Here is a 27,022-nt window from a genome sequence, read left to right as displayed (position 1 = left end):
CCAGGCAGGAGGCAATGTGGCAAGCATGAACAGAAGAAGAGCAAGAGGGCTTTTCTAGATGAACTTGATGGACTAAAGTTCCGTTACAGGGATAGATCTGCTGCCTGGACAAATGATTAATGCAAACCACAGTGCACGCCTATGGACAGTGGCCAAGACACAACTGCCAGTGCTTGCATAACTTTCCCTTTCCCACCCTTGCTAGGCTGGCCAACCCCTGACCGATGTACAGACATACACACAGAGCTATACATAGGCTGATACCTCTAAACACACAGAGCTATACATAGGCTGATACCTCTAAACACACAGACCTATAGATAGGCCAACCTCTGGCAGCTCAGCTACACTGCCAGGGTTTAAGTCCCAGCTCTTCTACTCATTGGCTCTATGATCTTGGTCAAGTTACTTACCCTCTCTGTGCCTCACTTTCCACATCTAAAAATTGGGATAATAATCTAACTGACCTTTTCAGGTTGTTGTGAAGATTAAAAGATTAAATTGGTTTATGTAAAATGCTTAGAATAGTGTATACCATGTTTTAAGTGCTCAATAGGTTTTCCCTATTAAGGTGATCTTACAAATCTCCATTCCAATCATCTTTTGTATTTCCTTGCTAGTCTAAGTCCCAAAGGATATCCTTAATTTCTCTATTTACAAATTCTCGGAGAGCAGTCTTCTGGTCCTCCCATGACCTGTTTAAACTGCGGGGGAAGCCGCACTTGCTCCCCACTCCTCTGGTTTCCCTAATAAAGGCTTTTCTCTAAACACTGTGGCCCTCTTGTCCACCCCTATTCCTCCCCCACATAAATGGAGTGAGTTATGAAATTAGTGAGTTAGAGAGACAAGCTGGGCATGTGAAACCCTTCTTTTTTCCGTGGGTGCTGGCTACCTTCAGGAAGCACATGGGATGCTCTGCTCCCCCATGCCCTAACTCTGACAGGGAGAGGTCCCCTCATAGGAAGGCGTACTGTGGTCCACAGCTGCCTGGGACTGGCTCAGTCTTTCTAGACCTGGGATACAGTATTAAGATATTCATTTCCCTGCATCCCTGAAGTTGATGGAGAATGTGGCTTTACCAGTAATAAAGGTGACATTTTGATTCTCTACCTGTTTACTCTTTTGTCTCATCTCTCAATTGGTTGTTAGAGAAAATAGAATTGTTATTATTGGGCCCCTGTAAAGCCCAACATATACTAATTTGCAAATAATTCTGTGACTTATGGTAGGTTCAAGATGATTCTATTGGCCACATTTCTAGTGCTGCCACTAAAACATGGGTATAGGAACTACTGACCCTCCACAAATATTTCCCTCCTTTCTTAATTGGTCTTTCTTCATAAAACCATTTTTTCCTATTTAATTCCTTAATAATTTCCAAACAAACTAGAAAATGATGGCTTCATACAAAATAATAAATAGCTAATGATTATGAGATATTTTGTGAGATGACCACTAAGCTTAACATTTTGCATATTCTCTCCAATTCTCACAATTCTACAAAGCAGATATTAGCAGCCCCATATCGCAGATGAGAAAAAAAACTCTGAGCAAGAACTGACTCAATTAGCATGACTAAGTGGTAGCAACTGCATTCAAACACAAGTCAGCTGAACGAGGCTTTTTCCACAATACCAAAATATCACCCACTAATAAGCATACAATAGTGGGTTCAATACTCAGGGAGTTCAATATTCTTTTCATGTTTAAGGTGCTCCAGAGACAGTTTCTATCTCTTTTATAAAATCATGGCTCACTGGTTTCTAATATTGGAAGAAAAGTCCAATTGCACCACTGTTCACACAGCATGCCTGAAATTTTCACACTGAGATGACAGAAGAAAAATAAGATATAACTAGAATACTTTTTCCAGGTCTCCACATATAATGGACATGGCGCTATTCTGAAGCATTAAGCAAAAAACAAAAATCAAATTAAAGGAACGTTGTTTGTCTTCTGTTACAAACAGGAAAATTACAAACCTTAAAATAATTGGTGCAACAGCGCCACCTATGGCCAGCCAAGTTGCTGAAAAAGATGCAACAAAAATAAATTGCTGGTGTAATAAGAAATGATCAGTAGGGTTTTTTTTTTAATAGGATGCCCAGAGTCTGTAACTAAAAGCTCAACTAGTGCATACTGAATTCTGCTTTGGGGAAGGGAGTGCTATTCAGCACTTAATCTGAAAACTTTAAAATCCCTAAATATAAACAAAAGACACAGATTCACAGAAACTAATCTGAGAACAGGAATCTTGGGCATCTGGTCCAGTCTCTTCATTTTACACATAAGGAGGCTAAGGCCCCGGGAATTTGTCCTTTTATCAATCAGTAGCAAGGCTTTCTCCTGCTCTTGCATTTGAGGGGTGGGGGGAACAGGATCTTGCTATGTTGCCCAGGCTGGTCTCAAACTCTCGGACTTAGGCAATCCTCCCACCTCAGCCTCCCAAGTAGCTGGAATTACAGGTGCAAGACATCACATCCAGCTATTCCTAGTCCTGGTATTTTGTGCTATACCAAAAGCCACCTTGATCTATACTAACTCCAAAGTCATAAAAGTCATGTCTGTATTTTTTAATCAATAAATAGTCTAAGTGCCCTGCAAAAAACTTCCTAAAAGTCTGGCAACTATTAATCACATAATTTTGTTGAAATACAGAAACATTTACTTAGATATTAAAACAGCATCATCTATTCAATGACATCCCCTTTTATTCCCTCTATTTTATAAAGGAAAAGTGGCAGATGTCAAATCAATATTTCTATTATTTTAACCTAATTCAAGGTAGAGGAAAAAAATCAAAATTTTCTTCAATCACAAAAAAGATACACTTATTCCCCAAAAATAGCTCGATATATCCATTTTTCTAAATTTAACAGCTCTGGTCAACTTCTGAATGACAAATTCCTAGTAATTTAAAGGTTTTACAGGATGATTATATGGCAATATGAATTCTGAGTTCTAAAAGATGTTCTGCACAAACAATTTTTAAGTTCTTTAGCAAGGTAATTTAGCTACTCCCTGTCTTACTAGAATAACACTGATTTCATCAAAACTTCATACTACATTACAAAAACATAACTGAATCCAAATCACTTTAAATCACATTCATATACATTACATATGTATGTATTGAATATGCATCAGAAATAAACCTCCATCCTCATTATGCAAAGTTGATGCTTCTTATCAACTTGTCACTGTGAGGGCTCATTTTTACTGAGTGTCTCTTAGGTGCTTTCTTTACATGGCATCCAACTCTCACAACCATACAAGGTTAAGTAACATTATACTAATTTCACAAATGAGGAAATACATTTAGGCCATAAAAAATAAGGCTGACAAGTCCCAAATCCCATAAAACTTATACATTCATCATCAGGAAAGAAAGGAGTATAGATTTTAACTTTCAATTCACTAACAATCTTTCCTTCCACATTAAAGACTACATAAAGCCAATTCACTATAACTTTTTCTTTTAATAAGCATCACTAGAGAAAAACAAGCAATAAGTCATTAGCAATGGTTGGATTTTTAAAGCCATTTTTTGCACTATAATAATTTTTAATGTATTATTTTTAGCTCTTACAAAGCTAAGAAAATAAAAATATTACCATTTTAGGTTGTTGGCTGAGAAGAAAACATTTGTAAAAGGCATAATTTTCAATCTATGCCACTTTGTCTCACATTCTCACTGATATTTCTTCTCCTAAAGCCTAGTCAGGCTTAGACCACTAAATTCTGTCATTTATGAACTCAAGAGTTTCAAGCAACCCGTCAAGGGGAGGCTGACTGCAGTAGCAATTAAGAATGCATACTTTGCAGTCAAACCAACCCAGGTTCAAATCCTAAGTCTGCCTCTCACCAGCTGAGTGATTTGGGGCGTTTACCCACCCTCAGTCTCCTCACCTGCAAAATGGAGCCACTGATACCTACCCTCAAATGCTTGCTGAGAGGCAAAACTTAGCGGAAGCATTGAGCACAGCCACTGGCCTATAGGTGCTGAATAATTCACAACTATTTTGATTAATTACGAAGATGACCAAAAAGTAGAAATGACCATAAAGAAGAAACACTTACAAGTCAATGATAAGCATTTTCATTTGGATTGATTTCAGAATGTGCTATTAACTTTTAAACAAAGTTTTGTCCATTAATTATAGACTTCATCTATGAGTCTCCAGAATAAGGAATTAGTGGCCTCATCCTTTGAGTACTGTTTAAGTTTTTATAAAATTAAAACAAAAGGAGAATTAAAGCAAAAAGAGGCAGGGACTACAGAACTGTTTTTTACACTAACTCAATTCTAAGAAGGAAAAAATTCCCTTTTCTCAGAGGAAACTGCTGGAAAACTATGCAATCTGGATCTGAGATGTTGAGAGTCTTTTAATAGCATTCCTAAATTCATATGACTGTGTGACAATCAATTACAATAATATTGATAATAATGACAGCTGCTAACATTATCAAGTGCCAGGCAAGGAGTGTTCTGGGCCCTTTATATGTGTGTCTCATTCAACCTTCACCACAACCCTATCAGGTAAGGAGTATTATTATCTTTCCCATTTTACAGATAAGGAAACTGAGGGACAAAGAGATTTAAAAACTTAATTCAGGTCACACTGATATTAAATGACAACTGTATTTCTGTTGTTTTGCTGCTGAAAAGGGAAGCTGAGGTACTCATTCCATGAAATACAAGGCAGGATGTTAAATAATCGGTTTGTCTGGTCTTCATCTCAGGTAGCAGATACCATAAATTCCTGATGTGAGATGAGGTTGCCACTACAAACTGACTAATCTTGAGATTAATATCCAAGATATGACAATATATCTGTCCCTGAGATCAAGCCTGTTAACAGATCTGGATGCTGTACTGCTTCAAAGGTAGTCAGATCACTACCCAGCTCCTAAATGAGAGGCACTGCCCTTGCACTTGTCATCTGGGTGTCACTGGATATTCCTCCCTGCAGACCGTCTTCAACAGTAAAAAGCTCCCAAGTTTTTTACACTATGAAAATCTAAATAAAGACATTTCTCTACTGCAGACAGAGCAGTTTTTCAACTTCTTTAAACTTTCTTTGCCTACATTCAGAAAAGGGAAAAAAATGAAATGTCACCCTAAAAAGTTTCAGTCTCACTAACCACATCAGTGGGATAGTCTCAACACATTTACAACCCTTCAAACCACAGTTAAAAAAAAGTTTAAAAAAACACCTCTAACAAAAAGCACTCCTAGAGAGTACAGAAGATTTTCTTTTAAACAAAAAATTAATCCTGCTTTCACCTTTCCAAGTGTGTTGGAGATTTTAGCACTTGCTGTCTGACTAGAGAAAACAGTGAAACTTAAACTGCTGTTATCTCATACCAGAGTCAGTAATTATAACTACAAGGAACAAATACAGGTGCTGAACACTGACAGTGCACCTCGAGACAGATCAAAGCACAGGAAATGAGGAGCAGGGACATGTCTGTTTTAAACCTTCAGACTTTGAATTGCACCTCCCAGCGTGCTTCACTTTCCTCTCAAATAACTGAGATACCACCAATAGGAAACTTCTGCTGAAGAATGATAAAATGTCTTCAAGAATCATTATAGTTCATCTAAGCAGCTGTACATAGAGTACACCTGGATTAGACGGTGTGGCTATAGTAACAAGCTCATAAATGTATTCTCTGCATTCTTTACTGATCATGGGGCATGATACAATATAATTTACGGAAAAAAAGAAACTCAAGGCATTTCCCCATCCAATATACATTAACTACCTTTTGTTCTCTTCAGGGGAAAAAATGTCTAAAAATCTCATGGACCAAAAAATACCCAGCAGTTTTGTGTATGGCCTTGAGCTCCGTATTCTTTGTTATTATCTCTGTGACCTATGCAACATGATGACTATATCCTGAACCATTAATGGCAAGTTCATTCAGCATTCATGGGTCTGCTCCTCCCAAGAAGTTTTTTCAGTCTTCATTGGTGCTAACAAACATAAGCAAAACAAACGTAACTCATTAAGAAAACTTCATCAACCAAGAAAATAAGAAACACACCCCAGGCCCTGAAGTAACTGCTAAAAGTGACCTGTGGGGCTAGCTTCACCTAGTACATAGAAATTGTGAAAAAGACCCAGACACAGAACCTCAAGTCTGTTATATCATAAAATTTTATGTAAGTGTTCCAAAAATCAACCACTGATTGTAACCCATTAATGATATTCAATAAGATCAATATGTATTCAATAAAATCAGAAGAAAATGTCTCTTGCAAGATTTCTGACAACACATTTTATACTTTATTCAAACATTAATCAGGCCTAACTCAGGAAAAAGTAATAAATTACTCCTGCTTTCTTTAATGACTGCACATGAAGACAGTGGGCAGAAAAGAGTAGAGCTCACCTGGTCGGTGTCTGTTGGCTGCTTCAGCAGGAAGTGAGCTGCCCTGGGACTTCCGAGCTCCACTCTTACCACCGGTCCCACCAGGATAGTGATAGATGACAGAAGCTGAACACAACCCTTCAAGGGCAGCTGGGCATTAAAAAAAAAAAAAAAGTATAACTAGTAATGTTACTGGCCCATCATCAGCTCAAACTCCAGTGGCTAAGAATGATTTAAACAGTTGAATTATTTGGAAAAGCCAATTTCCCCCCATAACAAAGATAAAACCTAAAGATCACTAGTTTTGTTGCAAATAGGAACTTGCCACCTATCTTCCCCATGCCCATGCCAAGGCTGGCAACACAACATTCTTATACCATGCTCAAGGTTTCACTGAGGAGCTGAATGCGCATGTGAAACAGGCCAGCCTCCTCATTCATTCATGTAACCAACATTTTCACACATACCGTGTGGCAGACTCTATACCAAATTCTGAAACTACAGAAACCTGTAGCAGAAAGTGCTCTAATATTTAAAAGTAATACCACCAAAGTGGTGCAGAATACCTTTCCATTCCACATATTCTAAATGCATCTGTTCCTTTCTGGGCTGTAGCAAACACTTGTAGATCTACCTCTTCCTCAAAGGCAGCTAGTACCTACCTGTTGCACATCTCTCATTAGCAGTTACGTCCTGATACTCTCAAGCTATGCCACGTGTCTTGTAAATTGTACTACTGTATTTATCCTTATCATCTTTATTCATTAATTCAGTAGTTCTTAAACTGTGGGTCCCAAAATTCCCTGACACTCTTAAAAATTGCTGAGGATTAGCCAGGTCCAATGGCTCACACCTGTAATGCCCACACTTTGGGAGGCGAAGGCAGGAAGATAGTTCGAGGCCAAGAGTTCAAGACCAGCCTGAAAAACATAGCGAGATCCCAGTCTCTACAAAAAATTTTAAAAATTAGCCAGGCATAGTGGGGTGTGCCTATAGTCCCAGCTACTCAGGAGGCTGAGGTGGGAGGATAGCTTGAGCCCAGGAATTCAAGGCTGCAGTGAGCTATGTACTCAGTGAGCCTGAGAGACCAAGCAAGACCCTATCTCTAAAAAATAAAAAAAAATCACTTATGACCACAAAGGATTTTTTTATGTGGTTATACCTATAAATATTCACCATATTGGAAAATAAAACTGAGAAAAGGATTTAAATATTTATGTATTAATTCATTTTAAATTAATAATAAGCCTGTCATGTCTTAACATTTTTATGAAAAATAATTGTTTTCCAAAACAAAAATACTGGAAGAACAGCACTGTTTTACATTTCTACATATGTCTTGAATGTCCAAATTAATACAAGTCAGCTGGAATCTTCTGTTTGCTTCTGCATTCAGTCTGGTGTGATGCCCGGAGTCAGGCAGCCACTGGGCAACTCCACTAACCCTATTTTCGTCCTTACTCTCACAACATTCATTTAACAAGCATTTATAGGAATACCTACAGTATGCTAGGGGAGGGACACACCCAGATGAAAACAACATAACCCATGCCTTCCACTCCCACCCGCAGGAGACACAGTCCCTGACGGGGAAAAAAACACATAAACAAGCAATTCCAACACAAAGGATCAGCTCCAACATAGCGTTCTAGCTCTGCCTGACTGCCAGGAGGGGTCAGAAAAGGCTGTCCTTTGAAGTAGATTTTCTTCTTTTTTTTCTTTTAATTTTTAAAGCTGACATATCATTCACATATCATAAAATTTACCCACTTAAAGTGTACAATTCAGCAGTTTTTAGCATATTCACAGTTGTGCAACCAACATCACTTTCTGATTCTGGAACATTCTCATCACCCCAAAGAGAAACGTTATACCCATCAGTAGTCACTCCCCATTCCACTGCTCCCCTGCCCCTGGCAACCAGGAAATCTGCTGCCACAGATTTGCCTACTCTGGACACTTCATGTAAACACAATTATACGGTATGTGGCCTTTTGTGTCTGGCTTCTTTCACTGAGCACGATGTGGTCAAGGTTCCTCCCTGCTGCAGCAGCATCAGTATTTCAGTCATTTTGAAGGCTGAATAATATTCTGCTGCACGTACATACCACATTTTGCTAATTCATTCATCATCTGACATACAGAGGAGGTTTTGAAGAATGAATTAGGAGATGAAGTCCATGGGGAATGGCATTCTTAGCAGAGGGCAGGATGTGCTAAGAGGAAGGAGGAGGAAGGACAGGAGCAAGAACACGCAGCAGTCGTGGAGGAAACTCATGTGAAGTTCCTCCTCCAGAGGACACGGTGCAGGCCGGGCAGAAGTGGTGGCAGAGGAGGCAGGGAAGTCTCCCCAGGTGACTCCTCCTGAGACCAGCACAGGCCGGATGCTTTCCTCCCTCCTCCTTTCTTTTTAGAGACTTTTTTTTCCTGCTTCCTCTTATTTCAAACAACAGTTGGAAAAATTACATATTAGATCATCTTCACCAAATAATCTTACCTCCAAGCCACAGAAAGTCATTCACCGAGCGGAGAAGTTCCACCGACATGTGGTAATGCACCAAGGAGTCCTGCAGCATCCCCGCCTGAAGGCATAAATCCCCCACGTGTTTTCGCATGCGCCCTTGGCACCGCTTCTTGTAATGTCTAAAGATGAAAATGCAACGAAAATGCATCATTATTACTACATGACTCCCACCCAAAAAGCACACTGACCAGGCACTATTCAATTCTCTTGCTACTAAAAAATGCTAAGAAGGCAACATCAGGCTCTATAATTGAAAGCCAGCAACAATCATTGCCAGTGATGTGAGCTAGAGTGGTCCTGACTTCAAAAATTGACTGCCAAATGACTGACTGAAGGGGACAGGTATATAGGACTTCCACCATGTATTTCACTTAGACAATATTAGAGTAGGATATTTCTTTTCAGATTTTCCAATTGCAACATTAGCATAAGAAAGTTTATGTTTCAGTTTTTTGAAAAATCAATTATGTTCCACTTTCTTAACTTCAAACCTATTACTATTTTATAAAGACAGAGATGCTGCATATTATTAGCCAACCATTTGGCTTTAGGAAACAAGACCTTTATCTTCACTATTTCAGAGCAAGCTTTAATAATGCTCTCAGAGGGCAGGGCCTGGGATGCTCACTAACAGTTCTTTAAAATATTGGCAAGGATATGCTATTAAATAATGCAAAGGCTTCTAACTCCATACCAATTCAGAAACCAAAGCAACTGTACCAAAATCTTCCTTTATCATTTTTAAATATTTCTAATCTTTTAAATATTAAATTTCTTAAGACATATGATTTTTTTAAGAAAAATAGCAGCTGCATTAAATTTTCCCTCACCAAGAAAACAATCTTATTAAGAATAAAACCCCTATGAAAACCCCCACTGCTAAATTTGACTGGCTTAAAAAAAAAAAAAAACTGTGGAAATCCAGAAGATAAGAAGTTGCTAACTAAATGAATGTTATTGACAGATCTCAATATACAGTTAACTCCTATGAGGTCTAACTCTAACAAGTTCAACACTCTTGACTACTCTGGAATTTAGCTTTTCTGTCCCAAATATTGCTTGAACCAAGATCATGATACAAGCCACAGACAGAGGGAAGAAGAAACGCCAGCCTTCATTTGCCTTCCTCCTAGCCATCAGGCAGTGTTAGGACAGCCTCTGCTACCACCCCTCCTCCTAAGAAAATGCTCCACCTGTGCTGCTCCTGCCATCCCCAGCAGACAGCGGTCACCTTGACAGCCTCTATCTGGTCTGTGACCCTCCCCACTCTGTATGCACCCCTCTTCGCTGCTTCTACACACACAGCCAGAGTGGCCTTCCCAAAGCACAAATTATGTCCCTCCCCCACTTCAAACGCTTCCAAGGATCCCCAATTCAGTCCTTAGGGAGAAACATGCTTCAGGAGTGACTGCACCAACTTGCCCCACCACAGCCTCCCCTCTGACCAGTGCACCCTTGCACTCCACGGCAGCCTCATCTGCAGCACCCAGGCTCCATCTGCACCTGCCTCTCACCTCTCCACTCTTCTTTGGGCTCATTTCAATGGCAGTTTCTCAAGGAAGCCTTCCCTGTCTCCAGCCTCTGCACTGTGGGTTAGATGTCCTTCATGTGTTCCCATAACATTCTATACTGAATCAATTTCTGACATCTATAAGCTCCAAAAAGGCACGTATGTTTTGCTTACTATTGTATGCCCATTCCTCTCCCCTAGATACTCAAAATATGTTTGTTATGAATAAGAAACGAATGGATGGGTCTCAAAGGGACAGACTGCTCTGGCCCATCCCAATCTCTTCTTTCAGCAGAGTTGCCAGCAGAAGCAGAACCAAGAATACTTTCCCCAAAGGTTACTCCCTGCTGAAACCCCTCACTGCCTCCCACTGTTGTCAGTTTTAATAAAAACTGAGCCCCTCCAAAGCCCTCCATGACCAGGCTCTCTCCAGCAGCCTCCCTCGCTGAGGCAGCCCTCTCACCCTGAACTCCAGGACACAGGCTGCTCAGCGCTTTTCAGCACACGGCACTCTCCCCAAGCCCCAGCCTCTATCCAGGCTGCTCCTTTCACGTGAGCCACCCTCCTTGCCCCTTTGCCTGGCTAACTCTTACTCTGTCTTCAGAACTTAACACACAGCCCTCTTCTTCCAGGAAGTCTTCCCTGATAATGTCCTTGGCTAGGTTCCCCTCCAAAACAGAACTACATAGTTACTACATGGGTATTTGTCTATCCCCTCCATGAAGACCATGACCTCTCTGAGGGCATTTGGGAAGAAGGTAAAGACATGGTAAGAGGGAAAGAGGAGGCCAAAGTTAAAATCACAGCCCAAGCTCCAAATTCAAGGATTTGTTGTATGCCACTGGATTTGTTAGGGGGAAAAAAATTTAATTTAACTACTGTGAAAGTCTCTTACTCTAATATCAACATAATGTACTATGTAGGCATTCTTATCTTCACTTGATATAAAATAAGAGGAGAGAATATAAACTGCATGGAATTTCAGGAAATGTGCTCCCTGTCCTTCTGAGAATATTACTACATCTACTACAGACATGCAGTCCAGTGCCACTCACTCTCAAAGGCAGACGGTGTTTTGCTCTCTTCGTTGGTGTGTTATCCTGTTGTAACCACGAAAAGAATTCAGCATCGAAATGGACATTTTGCTCCTCTGGTAACATAGCTTCCAACTCGCAATACATGGGTAAGTTTATGAATACTACCATTATATTGGCTCAATATATTTTGAGGTAGACATTTTTAAACACTTTACTCCTAACCAGTTAGACACAGATTTGCTTTAAAGCATCCTGCTTTGTTTGACTCTTCCAAAGAAGTAAATTATAACATCTTCACATGAATGTGCAAATCTGCTATAGCAAAATATAGCCCAGAAAATTTCAAAAATAAAAAGTATAACCATTATAAGAAATAATTTGTTTTGAAAACAAGACTTTTACAAAAATAAGTCCTATAAATATGCTAATAATTTTTCATATTAATGTCAAATGATTCAATAAAACTATATAAAACATTTTAAGTTATATAAAATAGAATGAATCCTAATACTTTGGGGGAAATCTCCAAACACCATACAAACAAAATTCTACCTAGATTTAGATACAGTACATAACTCTCAGAGTAATGTATACCCCAAGACTGGATCATCTCAAGATTATAAGCAATTCTGTTATAATCCTTTGAAAAGCATAGTAATAAACAGCTAACAGATTATTCAATTCCTAGTTAGCTATGAAATGAATAAACAACTAAAAAATTTTAAGCCAATTTTGGCATAATTAAGAACATAAACTGTCTCATGAAAACTCTTTTTTCAAAAAGGCATGGATCCTTTCTTCTTTGAAAATGGTGTCAGTTTTTTTAGATTTCTCTAGAAGTTCTAAAATCTTAGGAAAAAAAAAACTAATGATGAACTTCAAAGACATGGGCAACAGAATGTAGCCACAAAAACTTGAATATGCTCTCACTACTTCAAAGAACTACCTTTATGTTATTTCCTTATTACCACTATACAAGTTATAAACACTAGGTTAAAAAACTGGAATTAAGGATTGCTAGAAAAATTAAAAAGTGATAGTCCCTTAATTCATAAAATGAATTATAGCTAAATCATAGGCAAAGAACTTACAGTCTCCACAAATAAAGGGAAATGCATCCTTTCTAGAAATTGTATGAAAGTATTTAATACATAGCCTGAAACATTGTACAGAAGGCACTCAAATTGTACCTCCTTTGTGTACTTGACACTAATTAAATTTCAATGAAAGATATTCAATTAAAGACTCTTGATTAGATAAAAGAAGAAAATGTTTAATATTTTTGTGATTTTGATACCATTTTTGTGGCTCAAGAAAACAAAACCTTGGTATTCCAGTCCAAAACACAATTTACTTGCAAAGAAATTTATATATTCAAATCCAAAGAAAAGCTAGAGCTGCTCAACCAAAGTCTGCAATTAAAATCCAAAGTAACTTTGATAAAGAGAATCTCTTTGGGGGTGGGGGTGGTATTATATAGTTTTAGAAGTCTTTGCATAATTAAATAATGGCTACACCCTATAATTTTTCACTAGACCATCTTGGTGTCTTGGAGTGAGGACGTCTTTGATTACATGCATCATGTAAATGCAATCAATTAAACATACTAGAAGCTGCCCAGGTGCTATATAGCTGAAGCTCCAAAGCAAACAACCTTTAGTTGCAAGACAGCTCTAAATAGAAAGTTAAAAATGCAATGTTTTATACTCAATTTCAGATGCTTTATGGGCCATTACCTAATACTACATCTTGCCTAATAAAGAAATGAAAGCAAATTTTCAGTGCTGATTATCTCCATCTGAAGTTTTTTACACTAAAGTTGGATATTAAAACATCATTCTATAAAGAAAGAGTTTAAGTTTACCCTACAATTCATGTTAGAAAGAAAGAAAGCTTATCAGGGGAGAACTGAAAAGTTTTTATTGAAAGTTTAGAAATGCCTACGTTTTATTTTGCATATGTGCATTATTTGCAACTATATCATCGTAGAAGTGAAATGAAAAAGTTCTCTCTCTGGGATGTAAACCACTTTGAAGCTACCTAACCTTCAGAGAAGTCTGATCTTCGTGAAATTGATCTGCAGCACTTAAGCAAAAGATGTTTTTCTGAAAGGGTCCAAAACTGATCTACTTTACTGTTCCAAGTATAATGAAGAGGTAACAGAATTAGTAGAGAGAACATGCCTTTAAAGTCTGCCGGTCCTAAGTTTGAATCCTGCTAAGTCATTTACTAGCTGTATGAAGCTGGACTGATTACTTAATCACTATAAGAATGCCTCCTACTTTCCAAAATGGGCCTGCTACCACCCACCTAGGATGGCATAAATGTGACATAAATGAAATAGGAAGGTGTGGTAGCTCACTGATGCCTGACATATAGCCATGCTAGTTTCCCTCCCTCTCCTCTTTTAATTATATTACCCCCTAGTAAGTATTAAGCCTCTAATGACAGACTGCCTTATCTGTTCTTATATCGACCCAATATGGTGTCTCACACTTAGAAGGATCAAAAAAGAACTGCTTTCTCAATAGTTAACTACCAATGTTCATGAGAGGTTTGGTGTTTTGAAGTCTATTATTAAAAAAAGAACTATTCCAGAACTATCCAACAGTCTTTCTCCCAATTCTCCTTCACCTCTCTCCTCAGATCTCCAGCCCAATCTGTCCTTTATGGTCCATGGGAAAGACAGCCTGTTCAGCTGGGAACCCTACCACCCCTCATGCCTTTCTCCCCTCCCTCAAGGATGAATCAACTCTACCTTCTCCCCACTCCCACCCAAATGTGGCTCCTGCGTGGGCTCACCTCCTCCATCCTGCTGCCAGAGCAATCTTTCTAAAATGCAAATCTGGCCACATCATTGCCTTCAGATTTCTTTAGTAGCAGCCCCACACCCAGCACCTTTCAGATAAATGGCAGCTACTCCTAAAACCCAAACTCCTTAGAATAATGTATAAAACCTCCGTGATCTTGGCTTTCCGCCAACCTCTCGATCATGGTGAGTACCCAGGGGTCAGCCATGTACCTTCCTCCTGCCTCAGTCTGCGTTCTCCCTAGATCAGCTCATCCATATTCATGATCTTAAATACAGGCAAAATACGCCCCATGTGTATATCTAGTCCAACTCCTTCCCCTTACTCAAATCCAACTGCCTCTTTAATATCTCCACTTGAATGCCCAGCAGGCGTCTCAAAAACACCTCCCAGTCTTCCCGATTGTAGTAAGCAGCCCCACCATATACCTATTTGTTCCTTTCAGAAACCTGAGTGTCATACTTGGTTTCCTCTTTCTGTCATCATCTTTTCTTCATCTCTGTCTCTCAAGTATATCTCAACTTGGTTCCCCAGCACCTGCCACAGCACACAGTAGGCCCCCAATAAATGTGTGCTGAGTCACCCTGGAGGACACTCGCTAATGAGGGAGGTCTCTCCTGGCACAGGGCACTTAGGAAAGGCACTTGTCTGTCACACAGGAGGCCAAGAGGACAACCCATGGCAAGGATTCACAGTTCTCCCATGGTCTGGGCCCTAAGGGGCCTAATGTCCAGAAGAGCTCCTGGGTAACGGTCATAGCAGCACACCTGCCAGAGGAGAGCAGGGGAGGAGGGGAACCCAGGCCGCTGTCCTCACATCTACCCTGGGATCCAGCAAGCGGCAGGAAAGGCCCCACAGCCGAGGATAAAACAACCATCCCAGGATCCCTGCCTGGCATTTTCCAAGCTGAACAGTTCCAACTTCTTTTACTTGCTACCTTCATTTATTTTTTGTTCTCCCACCCTGGAATGTGGTAAAATAGTTCAGAAAGTCTGGCCTATCTCAACTGAGACAAAGTAAATGAAGAATGAACGTGCTCACATTTGGACCAGAGCACTAAAGAACAAGGCTCCCGGGCAGCACGTTGGTGACAGCAGAACACAAGCGAGAACCTTTCCCTGCAGTGAGATGAAATGGGGTGGGGGGGACTAGGTCAGCCAAAGATTGTCCTGCATGGCTGACCTTGGATGCTGGAGGGTCTAGGTCAGTAACACAAATGAATGGCGTGCCATCAGTGACAGACATTCTCTTCAACAAGTACGGAAACAGCTTTCTTGCCTTCACAGGGTTAAAAAGAAGGTAAAGGCCTGTGCAGTAGGCACAGGTGAATCACCACTCTGGCTCTGAACGCTCATTGGCAGGAGCAGAGAGGAAACAGTGGTCAATTATAGAGGTCGTCGTGCCTGCAAGATCCAGGTGAACTAACTATTTAGGAAAAGGCCATATTTTCATGATACTTAAAAAAATTGTACTTGAGCCCTCATAAAGGGGGGAAAAAGACTGTGTCAATTTTAGGATGGCCTTTGTCCCCTTTATGGGGGAAAGTTGCTGAGGTGAAGGCAAAGGGGAAATGGCATGCTCAAGGCAAAACAAAAGAAAGGACGGGCAGACACCCCGCCCCCCCCCCCCCGCAGCTCCCCTCCCACAGCTGCCAGCACTCTGCTGCACCTTCACCCTCATGCACGTCACCCTCAGGCAGCCACAGCTGGGAATCACATGCCCGATGTGTTCACTTAGAAGCCCAGGGCCAAGCAAGGCGCTGCAGTCTTAGACCTTCCCAGTTAAAATATGTTGTGAAAAATCCTTCTGCAGCCAACCAAATAAATTAGCATTTCACTTCCTCGAAACAAACAAAAAAATTAATAAAGCCTCATTTGTTACCAAACACTGAAGACCAAACAAGTTCTCCCACAGCAAGTATTTTAACAAATATTAAACTCTAATGGGTTACGTGCTAAAAAGGCTAAAATTAAAAAACATATTGAAAAAATAAAAAGATTACTCAATTAACATATGGATCTACACAGCAGTAAGTTTTTGTTTTTTAAAGCAATGAAGGCTATGAGAAGGCAGCACATAGGGAAATCTAGCTATTTTTAATGCAATATGTTCACAGCCTACCTTTTCAGACCCAACAACATACTCACAGGGCAGTATGATGGAAAAAAGAAAAGAAAAAGAAAAGAAAGAGGAACAAGCAAAAATTAGAAACACATAAGAACAAAAATAATTTTGATAGCTACAACAGCACAGATACAAGAACTGACCATGGGTTTTATGAGTACGGGAACATGTAAACTTCTGGGTAAAAGACATCTGCACCTGGTGTTACTGGGAAGTCTAGAACCTGAAGTTAGACTTATCTGTCATAGACCCTATCAGTATGGTCAATGTGTCAAACCAAAACTGCACTCACATCTAGACATTTCCTACTGAGCTACAAAATACTATCTCATTTCAGGTTGGACACTTTCTCACTCCTACAAAGAGGTGCAGGTGAGAGCAAGGCTCTGTTCCTGAACTGAATCATTGCTTCCAATGACGGAGTAGTGAAAGCCACAACTGATTAACAGCTATAAAAGGAGAATGTATTTGATTTGAGTTCACTGGCCGTCATTACCTCACTGAAGCCCAAATGATGACTGACGTTTATGACTGCAGTTGTCCCACTAGAGCAGAATGGGCACCACGAGGGCAGTTTTATTTGCCGCTGTACTTTCAGTGCCTAGAGCTGTGCCTGGCACACGAAGGCTCTCAACAAACACTTGTCTATTATTATCCACTATGTGTGAGGCACCACATCCCAATACACTCTTGTTATTCCTGCTGAATTGTGAGCACAGATTTCAAAAGCCAAAAGAGGCTGAACACAGTGGCTCACTCCTGTAATCCCAGCACTTTGGGAGCCCGAGCTGGTGGGATCACTTGAGGCCAGGAGTTCAGGACCAGCCTGGGCAACATAGCAAGATCACTCCCATCTCTACAAAAAAATTTAAAAATTAGCCGGGCATGGTGGTGTGCACCTGTAGTCCCAGCTACCTGAGAGGCTAAGGCAGGAGGATCACTTGAGCCTAGGAGTTTGAGGTTATAGTAAGCTATGATCACACCACTGCTGATCACACCACTGCACACTCCAGCCTGACCAACAGAGCAAGACCCTATCTCTTCAAAAAAAAAAAAGGCAAAGGAGCTGGCATTCACTGGTGGATTTGTAACCTCACAGCCAAGAAGTTGGTGACTGAAAAATGTCACTGGTGCTCTGTGTGGCAAAGGAGGAAGACATAGTCAAGGGAATATCCAAATTGCATGCACTACACAGCACCATTTTATAAAAATGATTACTGCAGGTACCTGCCCGCCCTGACAGCAATGTGGGTTCTTCGAGAGGCATAGCAGTGGGCTGCAAGGTGAGATGGGAAGGCCCTAGGCTCTGGGGTCAGACCCAGTGTGCACATCAGCTCGGCCATTCAGTGTCTGCCCAGATTTCTACACCTTGCTACTTCAGCCCCACAGCAGCCAACCAGCGTAACTGTAGTAGATCACAGGGCTGCTGTGAGGATTAAACACAGATCAGGTCTATGACATGCCATGTTCCCGTTCCTTAAGCCAAATACATGTTTGAGTGAGACAATGAAAATTCCTTCCAGGCCCTGCAAAGTGCCACACACAGGTGTGACTGGGGCTACTATGTGCTTCCAACTCCTAGGGCTGGACTTGGACTATTTTTCTCAATTCTGTGATATTTTCTCCTCAGACTTACCAACACCCAGAAAGTCACTGCTTGACCTTAGATAAATTCAAGAAACATACTGAGTACCTACTTTGCAGTAGGCACTATGCCAGCCTGTGCAGTATGTCATTTAATCCTCACCTGTGGATCAATATCTGAATCCTACAGAAGAAAGAGGGATTCGGAGTGACCAGGCGCCCTGCCCAAGGCCACAATGCCGGTGAGTAACACAGCTACACGGCACTCTCCCTGTGTGTCTCTGGGCACAGAGTTGCTGCCTAAGCTTGCATCTCATCCTCCTCTGCTGGACAGCCACAATGGAAACATGGTGAAACAGAGTGGTGGGCAGAGCAGAAGAAATGGCAAAGATGAATGAATCTGCAATTCTGGTTCTTAGTAAAGTTTTTGAATCAATAGCAGGCAAGATGTGAAGACTGACATTTTCCTGCTCTACCCAACACTCTTTGGTATACAGAAAACACAGACATACTTTCCATTTGTGTAAAGCAGCTCTTTAGGGACTCCCTGGGGCCATTTCTGCCATCCTGATACTCTGTCTTGGGTGCTCTATAAGTGAGGAATCTGACACTGTGGCCATCAGGCGAGAAGAAAGTAGCCTGACACATGCAGGGTGCCCAGTCAGGGAACCAGGAGATGTGGGCTCCACCTCTAGCTCAACCTGGACCTAGCTCCTGCCTCTCTAAATTCAGCACCTCATCTATAAATCAAAGGTATGAGACTGAAAAAACGTTTGTGCTCTAGGGCAGCAGTGCCCAACAAAAATAAAATGCAAGCCACATAAGTAAATTAAGTTCTAGCTGCCATATTTTAAAAAGTAAAAAACAGTTGAAAATGATTTTAATAATATATTTTATTTAACCTAATACATGTAAGATAGTATCATTTCAACACATTATACATATAAAAAATATTAGCAAGATATTTTACATTCTTTTTTCAGTAGCAAGTCTCAAAACCTGGTATGTATTTTACTCTCAGAACATCTCAACTAGCCTCAGTTCTAGTGCTTGAAAGTCACGAGTGGCTGGGGCTCCTGTACTAGACACAGCTCCCTGGCGCCCCACTTGGGATTCCCTCCTAGAAAGGGGAAATGAGTGTACCACTAGCCCTGAAAGACTCCCCCTAACCAAAGGCTGTCCCTGTTTTTAAAAGTCACAGGTTTTAAAAACCAATGGAAAACACCTTTCTACACCTTGCTGCAATAACTTATCCCTTCTGATATAAGCAAAGAAGCCAAGGAACCCGGGTGTCTAGGTAAACTTACCTACTGTCTGTGTCCAATCCTACAAAGTCTTTTTTCTCAAACGGGACACAGAGAAGGGGGATCTTATCCCCAGACTTGTCTGTGGCTCTGTCCAGACGCTTGGACTCAAGCACAATGAAGAGAGATTCGATGAAGTCCTCAATTCTCTTCTCCACAGTCTCGCAGTCCTCGTAGTTGGGGTAGAAGGCCACGTCTGTACGGGGCTGCTCCACAATCTCCCCCTGCAGCCCAAAGACAAACAGCCGGGAGTCGTACAGCGTGGAGCCATAGATCTCCTTCTGTACGTGGAACTTCTCGAAGGTCTGTGGCCAGTCCTTGGCCGAGAAGCAGTCTGTGATGGTGATGAGGCCCACAACCTTGCGGTGGGTCTGGAAGTCACCCCACTCATTGTTCTCGGGTGGGTAGTGGTGCCTATAGCGGATGTAGAGCACTCGCTGGTTGTCCCGCACACTGATCTGACTCACGGAGCAAATCCTCTTGTAGATCCTGAAGAAGTTCTCTTCAGACACAATGCCAACAGGCTGGACCACCACAAGCAGAGTCTGGTGGTCCTCAGCACACTGCATATAGTCAGGGACACTCATTTTGAAGTCCCTGTCCAAAGAGAAAAAACAAGACTTTGAGATTCACAGTTCTGAATGCTGTCGGCCCACTTTGGGATGCAGTAATTCTGACGCTTACTACCTGGAAGGCAGGATAAGCCCCAAGTAAGACTGTGCAATCAATTGTCCTTAGAGTTCTAGGTATGGCTCTCATAGTTCTTAGTACAATACCGTAACTGCTGGTTTTCGATCTCTTGGACTCAGCTTTGAGCTTCTGCAGAAATAGGGCTGTTTCTTATCTTTCTATTCCCACCACCTAACTGGGTAGTGATATAGAGTCAACGCTCAAAAACGTTTATTGGATGAATGAAAGAACATATGAATAATTGCCCCCTACCCCGTTGGCAGGATATGATGGAAAAACACCACAGTGAATCAGATCTGGATTTGAATTCCAGTCCCCCTGAGCTCCTCATCAGCTATAAAATAATGGAGATAATAAAACTTGCCTTCTAAAACTGTATCTAGATTAAAGGAGGTTGCAAATGTAAAGTGCCTAGCACAATAGCGGACATAAAAGGAGGGATTATACAAATATACTGCCACTCCTTTATACATGAAAGAGTTTTTATAACATCTCTGAGCCAATTTTGCCACATATAAAAAGAAAACGTTATTTCCTGTTGAAGAATTAAATTAAATAACCCATATGAAAGAATCTGGCTCATAGGAGGTACTCAATAGATGTTTGTTAAAGGAAAGAAGGAATGAACAAATGAACAATCAAACAAATGCCCCCCACAGCCCACAGACAGACAGATGGAAACACCACTGCCTGAAAGTCAGAGACCATATTCAACACTTAAGTGGCCTGGGATAAGCCTATGCATTTCCCTGAACCCCAGTTTTATCATGAATAAAAATGGGGGTAATAGCACATACCTCAAAGAGTTAATGAACCAGTATTTTGGTTTTGATAATGTACCATAGTTTTATAAGATGGTACTACTGGGGGAAATTGGACAAAGGGTACACAGGCTTTCTCTGTATTATTTCTTACAACAGCATATCAATCTGTAATTATAGCTCAAAATAAAAAGTCTAACTTTTTTAAAATATTATTGAGATTAAATGAGCTCACTATATCAAACAAGGAATGTGAAAAATCTATTCTATAAGATGTACTTAATAAATATTTCTGCTGTTGGCCAGGCATGGTGGTTCACACCTATAATCCCAGCACTTTGGGAAGCCAAGGCAGGAGGACCTTTTGAGGCCAGGATTTCAAGACCAGCCTGGGCAACATAGTGAGACCCTGTCTCCACAAAAATTTTTTTAATTAGCCAGGCACAGTGGTGCGCACCTGTAGTCCCTGCTACTTGGGAGATGGAGGCAGAAAGATCACTTGAACCCAGGAGTTTGAGGTTACAGTACACTACGATCGTGCCACTGAACTCCAGCCTGGGTGACACAGCAAGACCCCCATCTCAAGCAAATAAATTAATCTCTGTCCCCATAAGTATGCTCAAACTTACAGGGGTACACATGGCAGAGACAGGTGCCCCATGAAGCTAATGGCCCTTAGGCTTCCGGCCACCACTTGTAGGAACTCCTTCCATGGCCCTTTATCTAATTTTGTATTTGTAATTTTGTTTTATTTTTCTTAAATAGGAACCCCAAATTGTATAACCTTCAGGTCACCTAAGACTGACTGCAGTAGCCCTCTCAGTTGAAACAATAAAATTAGAAGGACATTTCTACAAGACTCTGTATGATTCTAAGGGCAGGAATTTCATCCTGGACTGACAGGAAGACGACTGGGAGGTGGGGGATCCAATTCTAGACATGCCGATCCCGGGGCCATCTATCCCACGGTGGACTTTAGATCTCAACCCTCATCCTCCACAAACTTCGAGAACACACAGGATAGAGGGGTATGAACAAAAATTAAACGGAAAAGAAGGAATCCCTAGCCTCCTAACACAGCTCTATTTATATCAAGTTCAAAAAGAGGCAACACTAAACAATATATTATTTAGCGATATTTACACATACGGTAAAACCATAAAGAAAAAATAAATTTGGATAATGGTACTTTGGTGGCAAAAGGAATGCAGTTTGAGAGGGAAACAGCAGGCTTCAGAAGTATGACTTATGTTCTATTTCTTAAGCTGGATGGTAGGCACAGGGGTGTTTGTTTTGCCATTCTTAAAACTAAACAAACATTGTATATATTTTTTATATATACTTCAAAATTTTTAAAGAATTAAAAGGATATATTGTATGTCAAAAACATATTAGATATATATTCCAAATATTACATGTTGGATATACTATATATTCAAATATATTTGATATGTATTTCAGATATTTTCAAGTGCTTCATAAATATTAACTATGATTATCATTTCTTTTTAGGTTAGGAACATCTTTGTTTTTTTGGAGTTCAAACATTCTTATTTTTATAAAATGATGGTGAGAGTAGATGGTGGTTGTTTTTCAATTATCCTACCTGAGCAAAAATAAAAATAGACACCCTATTATTGATCCTCTAGTTTTCGGGATTTTACCAATCTATGAAATCCAAATAACTAGGTCACCCTGGGCCAAAAGACCCTCTGGGTTCCTTCTAGTTCTAACTGGGCACTGAAGCACAGAAGCGGTCATGCCCATGTCATGGTGCAAGAAACCACACAACCTCAGGCAAAGGTTCTCCCTGAAGCAGCTCAGAATAAGAGCAAATGTCTTCTTAACTTCTGCCCCATAGTCAAACTATGCATCTAGCACAGGAAGAAACAGGTCTCATATAAGGTGGAAAATGGAACTACACTAGGCTCTTGACCACTTACCATATCTACACTTCACAACCATCCCAAGAAACGAGCATTAGCCTCTTCAATCTTACAGAGGAAGAACCCCAGGCCCAGTAACCTGCTCAAGGTCTCCAAATCTGTGACAAACTGGAGATCAGGCCCCACTCCACACTTTTCCATAGGTTTCTTCAAGGGAGAATCTTATAAAATAAAACCTGCCATTCGTTTCTGCTTCATGGAATTTTCTATTAAATGGGGGAACCTGTGGAACCAGCATAGTAGTATAAAGGCTTGCCTTTTCCAAATTGAGGGACATTCTACAAAATACCTGACCAGAACTTCTCAAAATCATCAAGGTCATGAGAAAACAAGGGAAGATGGAGAAACTTACATCGATCACAGGAAACAAAGAAGACATGATAAGTAAGTGCCATGTGGTACCCTAGATGGATCCTGGAACAGCAAAAGGACATTTGTGGGAAAACTGGCAAAATCCAAATAAAAAGTGAAGTTTAGTTAATACCAGTAAAGCAATAGTGTTTTCTAAGTTTTGACAAATCTACCACAGAATGCAAACTGTTAACATAGGGGAAACTAGACGAGGAAACTCTCAGTACTTTTCTTGCAACTTTTCTATATATCTGAAATTATTCCAAAATAAACCTATTTCTTTAAATTACTTAAGGAGTGTGCATGCTGTTGATTTCTATCAATGACATATATTACCTTGAAATCATGGATGTGAGAGAATGTTTATGCAGTGGTTCTGATTAAAAATTACATAAAAAGGGCCATGCATAGTGGCTCACACCTGTAATCCTAGCACTTTGGGAGGCTAACGTGGGCGGATTGCTTCAGGCAGGAGTTCGAGACCACCCTGAGCAAGAGCAAGACCCTCTTTCTACAGAAAACAGAAAAACTTTTCCTCTGTGCACATATGACAAGGAAGGAAGGAAGGAAGGAAGGGAGGGAGGGAGAGAGGGAGGGAAAAACTTAGCCAGGTGTGGTGGCACACACCTGTAGTCCCGGCTATTTGGGAGGCTGCAGCAGGAGGACCTCTTGAGCCCAGGAGTTTGAGGCTGTAGTAAGCTATGATGACACCACTGCACTTTAGGCCATGTGACAGAAGGAGACCTTATCTCATTAAAAAGAAAAAAAGGATATAAAAAGATAAACAAAAACTTAAAAAAAAAAAAAAACCTGGCACGGAGCCAGTTCTGGTGTCTGAGACAAAGCTAACACACATATTAAAACATCAAAAATAGGCCAAGCGTGGTTGCTCATGCCTATAATCCCAGCACTTTGGGAGTTCAAGACTAGCCTGAGTAATATAGCAAGACTCCATGTCTACAAAACACTTAAAAATTAGTGGGTATGGTGACAAGCACCTGAAGTCCCACCTACTCGGGAGGATGAGGCAGGAGGATCACTTGAGCCCTGGGGTTTGAGATTGCAATGAGCTATGATGACACCACCACACTGTAGCCCAGCCAAGACAGTGAGGTCTTGTCTCAAAAAAAAAAAAAAATCAAAAATGTATTTCTTCAACATGGTAGTTTCTCAAAAAGTTAGAGTTAAACCAGCAATTCTGTTGCTAGGTATATACCCAAGAGATCTGAAAACATGTGCCACGCCAAAAACTTGTACAGGAAATGTTCATAGCAGCATAATTTGTAAGAGCCAAAAAGTTAAAACAACACAAATGTCCATCAACTGCCAAACAGATACACAAAATGTGGCATATCCATACAATGGGATATTATTCAGCCATGAAAAGAAAAGAATACTGATGTGTGCCACAAAATGAATGAATCTTGAAAACATTATGCTGAGTGAAAGAAGCCAGATACAAAAGGCCACACATTGTATAATTCCATTAACATGAAATGTCCTGAATGTGCAAATCCATACACACAGAAAGTAAATTAGTGCTGCCAGGGGCTGTGGGAGGGTGGAATGAGGAGAATGCTAATGGGTATGGAGTTTCTTTTTGGAGCGATGAAAATATTCTGGAATGGTAATGGTTGCACAACTGTGGACATACTAAAAAATCACTGAATTACGACGTTAAGCAAAAGTGGATTTTACGGTAGGTAAATGATGTCTCAGTAAAGCTGTTATTTTAAAAAATGTTTCTTGACACTTATTTTTCTCTTTACCCTACTAGTCGTCCACACAATTTAAAAAAACAAACATACAAAACAAAATACAACGAAACCTTGCCGGGAGATCTTAAGGACTGCAATATTCCTGGGTCTCCACCATCATGCTATGGTTTCATGTTAAAAAATAAAACTGGGCTGGACATAGCTATAACCGCTTTTTAAAAACTGGACAGTCACTAGTTTAAACTGGGAAGGGAGTGTCACAGCCCGTGTCTTCCGCTCAACCGAGTCCTGCTTTCAGCAGTTTAATCCAAGTCTCTTTAAAAACACGTGAAGACAACAAACACTGCACCCTAACTCCAGGCAATTTAGTGAAAAGGCATTTATGTGGGGAAGTAAACTGGGGATGGTGGCAAAGCTGACAGGAGAAAACCCAAAGCCAGCACCGTGTTGACACTTTCCTCAAGAATTCCCTGGGATACACAGAAGTTTACAACACGAAGATCTCATCCCAGGGAAACAGTGCCTGGTGCCGCCCAGCTAGATTTGAGACACTTTTAATCCCGAAGAGATACAGGAGGAAAAGGGAGAGGAGGCGAGCCTCGGGACCCTGGGCAGGGAAAGCGGAGGCTGGGGGGCGTGGGCCACAGCCAGCTCGGAGACCAGCCCCAGCCGCTGGCCGGCGCGGGCCGGGTCCAGGGGGCGTAGCCGGGCCCAGGGGCGGGGGGGGCTGGGTCAGCGCTGCAGGCGGTGCAGGAGAGGAAGCCCTAAGGGAGGGAGCACCCTGAGCTGGGGAGGCGAAGAGGACTACAGCCGCGGGCTGAGGAGAGCAAAGGCCGGGGCCCGAGAGGCGGCAGGTGTGGGCCGGGTCTGGAACAGGTGTAGACTGGGTATTGACAGGGTGTGGACACGGCCCTGGACACGTGTAAGCAGGGCGCCAGGCAGGGGTAAACAGGCCTCAAGCAGGTGTAAACTGAGCCCCGGGCTGGGCAAGTGGACCTGGACAGGTGTGGGCTGACTCGGCCCGGAACAAGTGTGGGCTGGGGCGAGCCCCTCGGCGGGGCACACGCCGATTCACACGCCGGCGACACACAGACAGCCCTCCCCTCAGCCGGCCCGGGCTCCCTCACCGGGAGCCCCCCGCGTAGCACTTACACAGCCGGTGGCCCGGGCCCGGAGCAGGAGCCAACAGCCTGGCGGGCAGCGGGGCAGAGCAGCCTCTGCGGCCACTTCCCCGGCTCAGGGCTGGCGCTTCCGACTGGCGGGCGAGCCGGCACCGCTCCTGCGCGTGCGCGGAGGCCAGTCCCCGGCCGGCGATCCGCTCCGGCTTTTGGGAGAGACGCGAGGGCCGCGAGGCGGGGGAAGAAGGAGGAGCGAAGGCGGGGAGGAGGGAGCGGAGGAGACGGGAAGGGGAAGAGAACGGAGGGAGGAGGCAGGGGAGGGCCCCGGGCGGGGAGGAGCCGAGGTGGCGAGGAAAACACGTGCTCCTGGGTGGCGCAGTCTCAGAGAAGGGCTGGTCCTGCCCCTGTGCCACTCAGAGTCCCTGCAGGCGCGCAGCTCGAATTTCACTTCCTTTGTGGAACCCTGAGCTGGAGGCCCCTGCAAAACCCCACTGCAGTCATCCCGGCCACCCCGCGCGGAGCCAGGCTCTGCGGCCTCGGGGGACTGAGCGCTCCGCTGGCGTCCCCCCTTTTGCAGGTTGCGGAGCTGGGGCCTGTGTGGTCCCGCGTGCCTCCCAGCGCGCTCGAGGCTCAGCCCAGCCTCCGGCCCTCGCCGGTAAAATGGCTCTTGACTTTGAAAGCCCTCAAAATCAGTCCACACAAAGGGCTCCGAACAGGCCGTGGGGGGTAGGACAGCTGCGGTTAGTTCCAAGGCGAAGACCCGCTTGCTAAATGGGGGTGGAAGCCACCTAGGGATTAAACCCCTCTGGCTTTAAAATAAAAAAAAGCTGAGGGACGGGGGACTTACATACATCCGTTATAATGTGCATAGTGCACAAGGAATTAACAGTGGCATCTGCGGGAGGACAGACAACAGGGGAGACAGAGTCTCTCCCCTTATGTATTTTTAATATTCTGTTTGGATTTCTTACCATATGCATGTGTTTCTTTTCCCATTAAAGAATGTTAAAAAAAAAAAAAAAAGTAACCAAGGACTAGAGTGGTCAGCAGATAACAGCAATGGAAAAATGGTCTGAGCCAGCACTTCTGCTTTAAGCCAACACGCATTTATTGAGTCTCTGCTATGTGGCCAGGGCTGTTTTATGACTTATTTTATTATTCATATTT

At 42.1% G+C, this 27,022-nt stretch overlaps 1 protein-coding gene across 4 annotated transcripts in view; it reads right to left on the bottom strand.

Annotated features, from left to right (window-relative positions):
* The window catches only part of TRAPPC9 (trafficking protein particle complex subunit 9), a 600,839-nt gene extending 574,831 nt beyond the window's left edge, over positions 1-26,008 (bottom strand). For all 4 annotated transcript variants that reach the window (XR_006737185.1, XR_006737186.1, XM_045560810.1 and 1 more), the window contains exons 1-4: positions 25,890-26,008; positions 19,275-19,868; positions 8,876-9,021; positions 6,400-6,528 (exon numbers count right to left, since the gene is read on the bottom strand). Coding sequence is in view for 2 of the 4 variants with exons in the window: in XM_045560810.1 (XP_045416766.1) it covers positions 6,400-6,528; positions 8,876-9,021; positions 19,275-19,858 (859 nt within the window). In the remaining 2 variants the exon portion in view is untranslated. The remainder of the gene's footprint in view (positions 1-6,399; positions 6,529-8,875; positions 9,022-19,274; positions 19,869-25,889) is intronic.
* Positions 26,009-27,022: the final 1,014 nt, after the last annotated feature.

This window comes from Lemur catta, chromosome 9, assembly GCF_020740605.2.
Source record: "Lemur catta isolate mLemCat1 chromosome 9, mLemCat1.pri, whole genome shotgun sequence".
Lineage (NCBI taxonomy): Eukaryota > Metazoa > Chordata > Mammalia > Primates > Lemuridae > Lemur > Lemur catta.
This window is presented reverse-complemented; position numbering and strand designations above follow the sequence as displayed.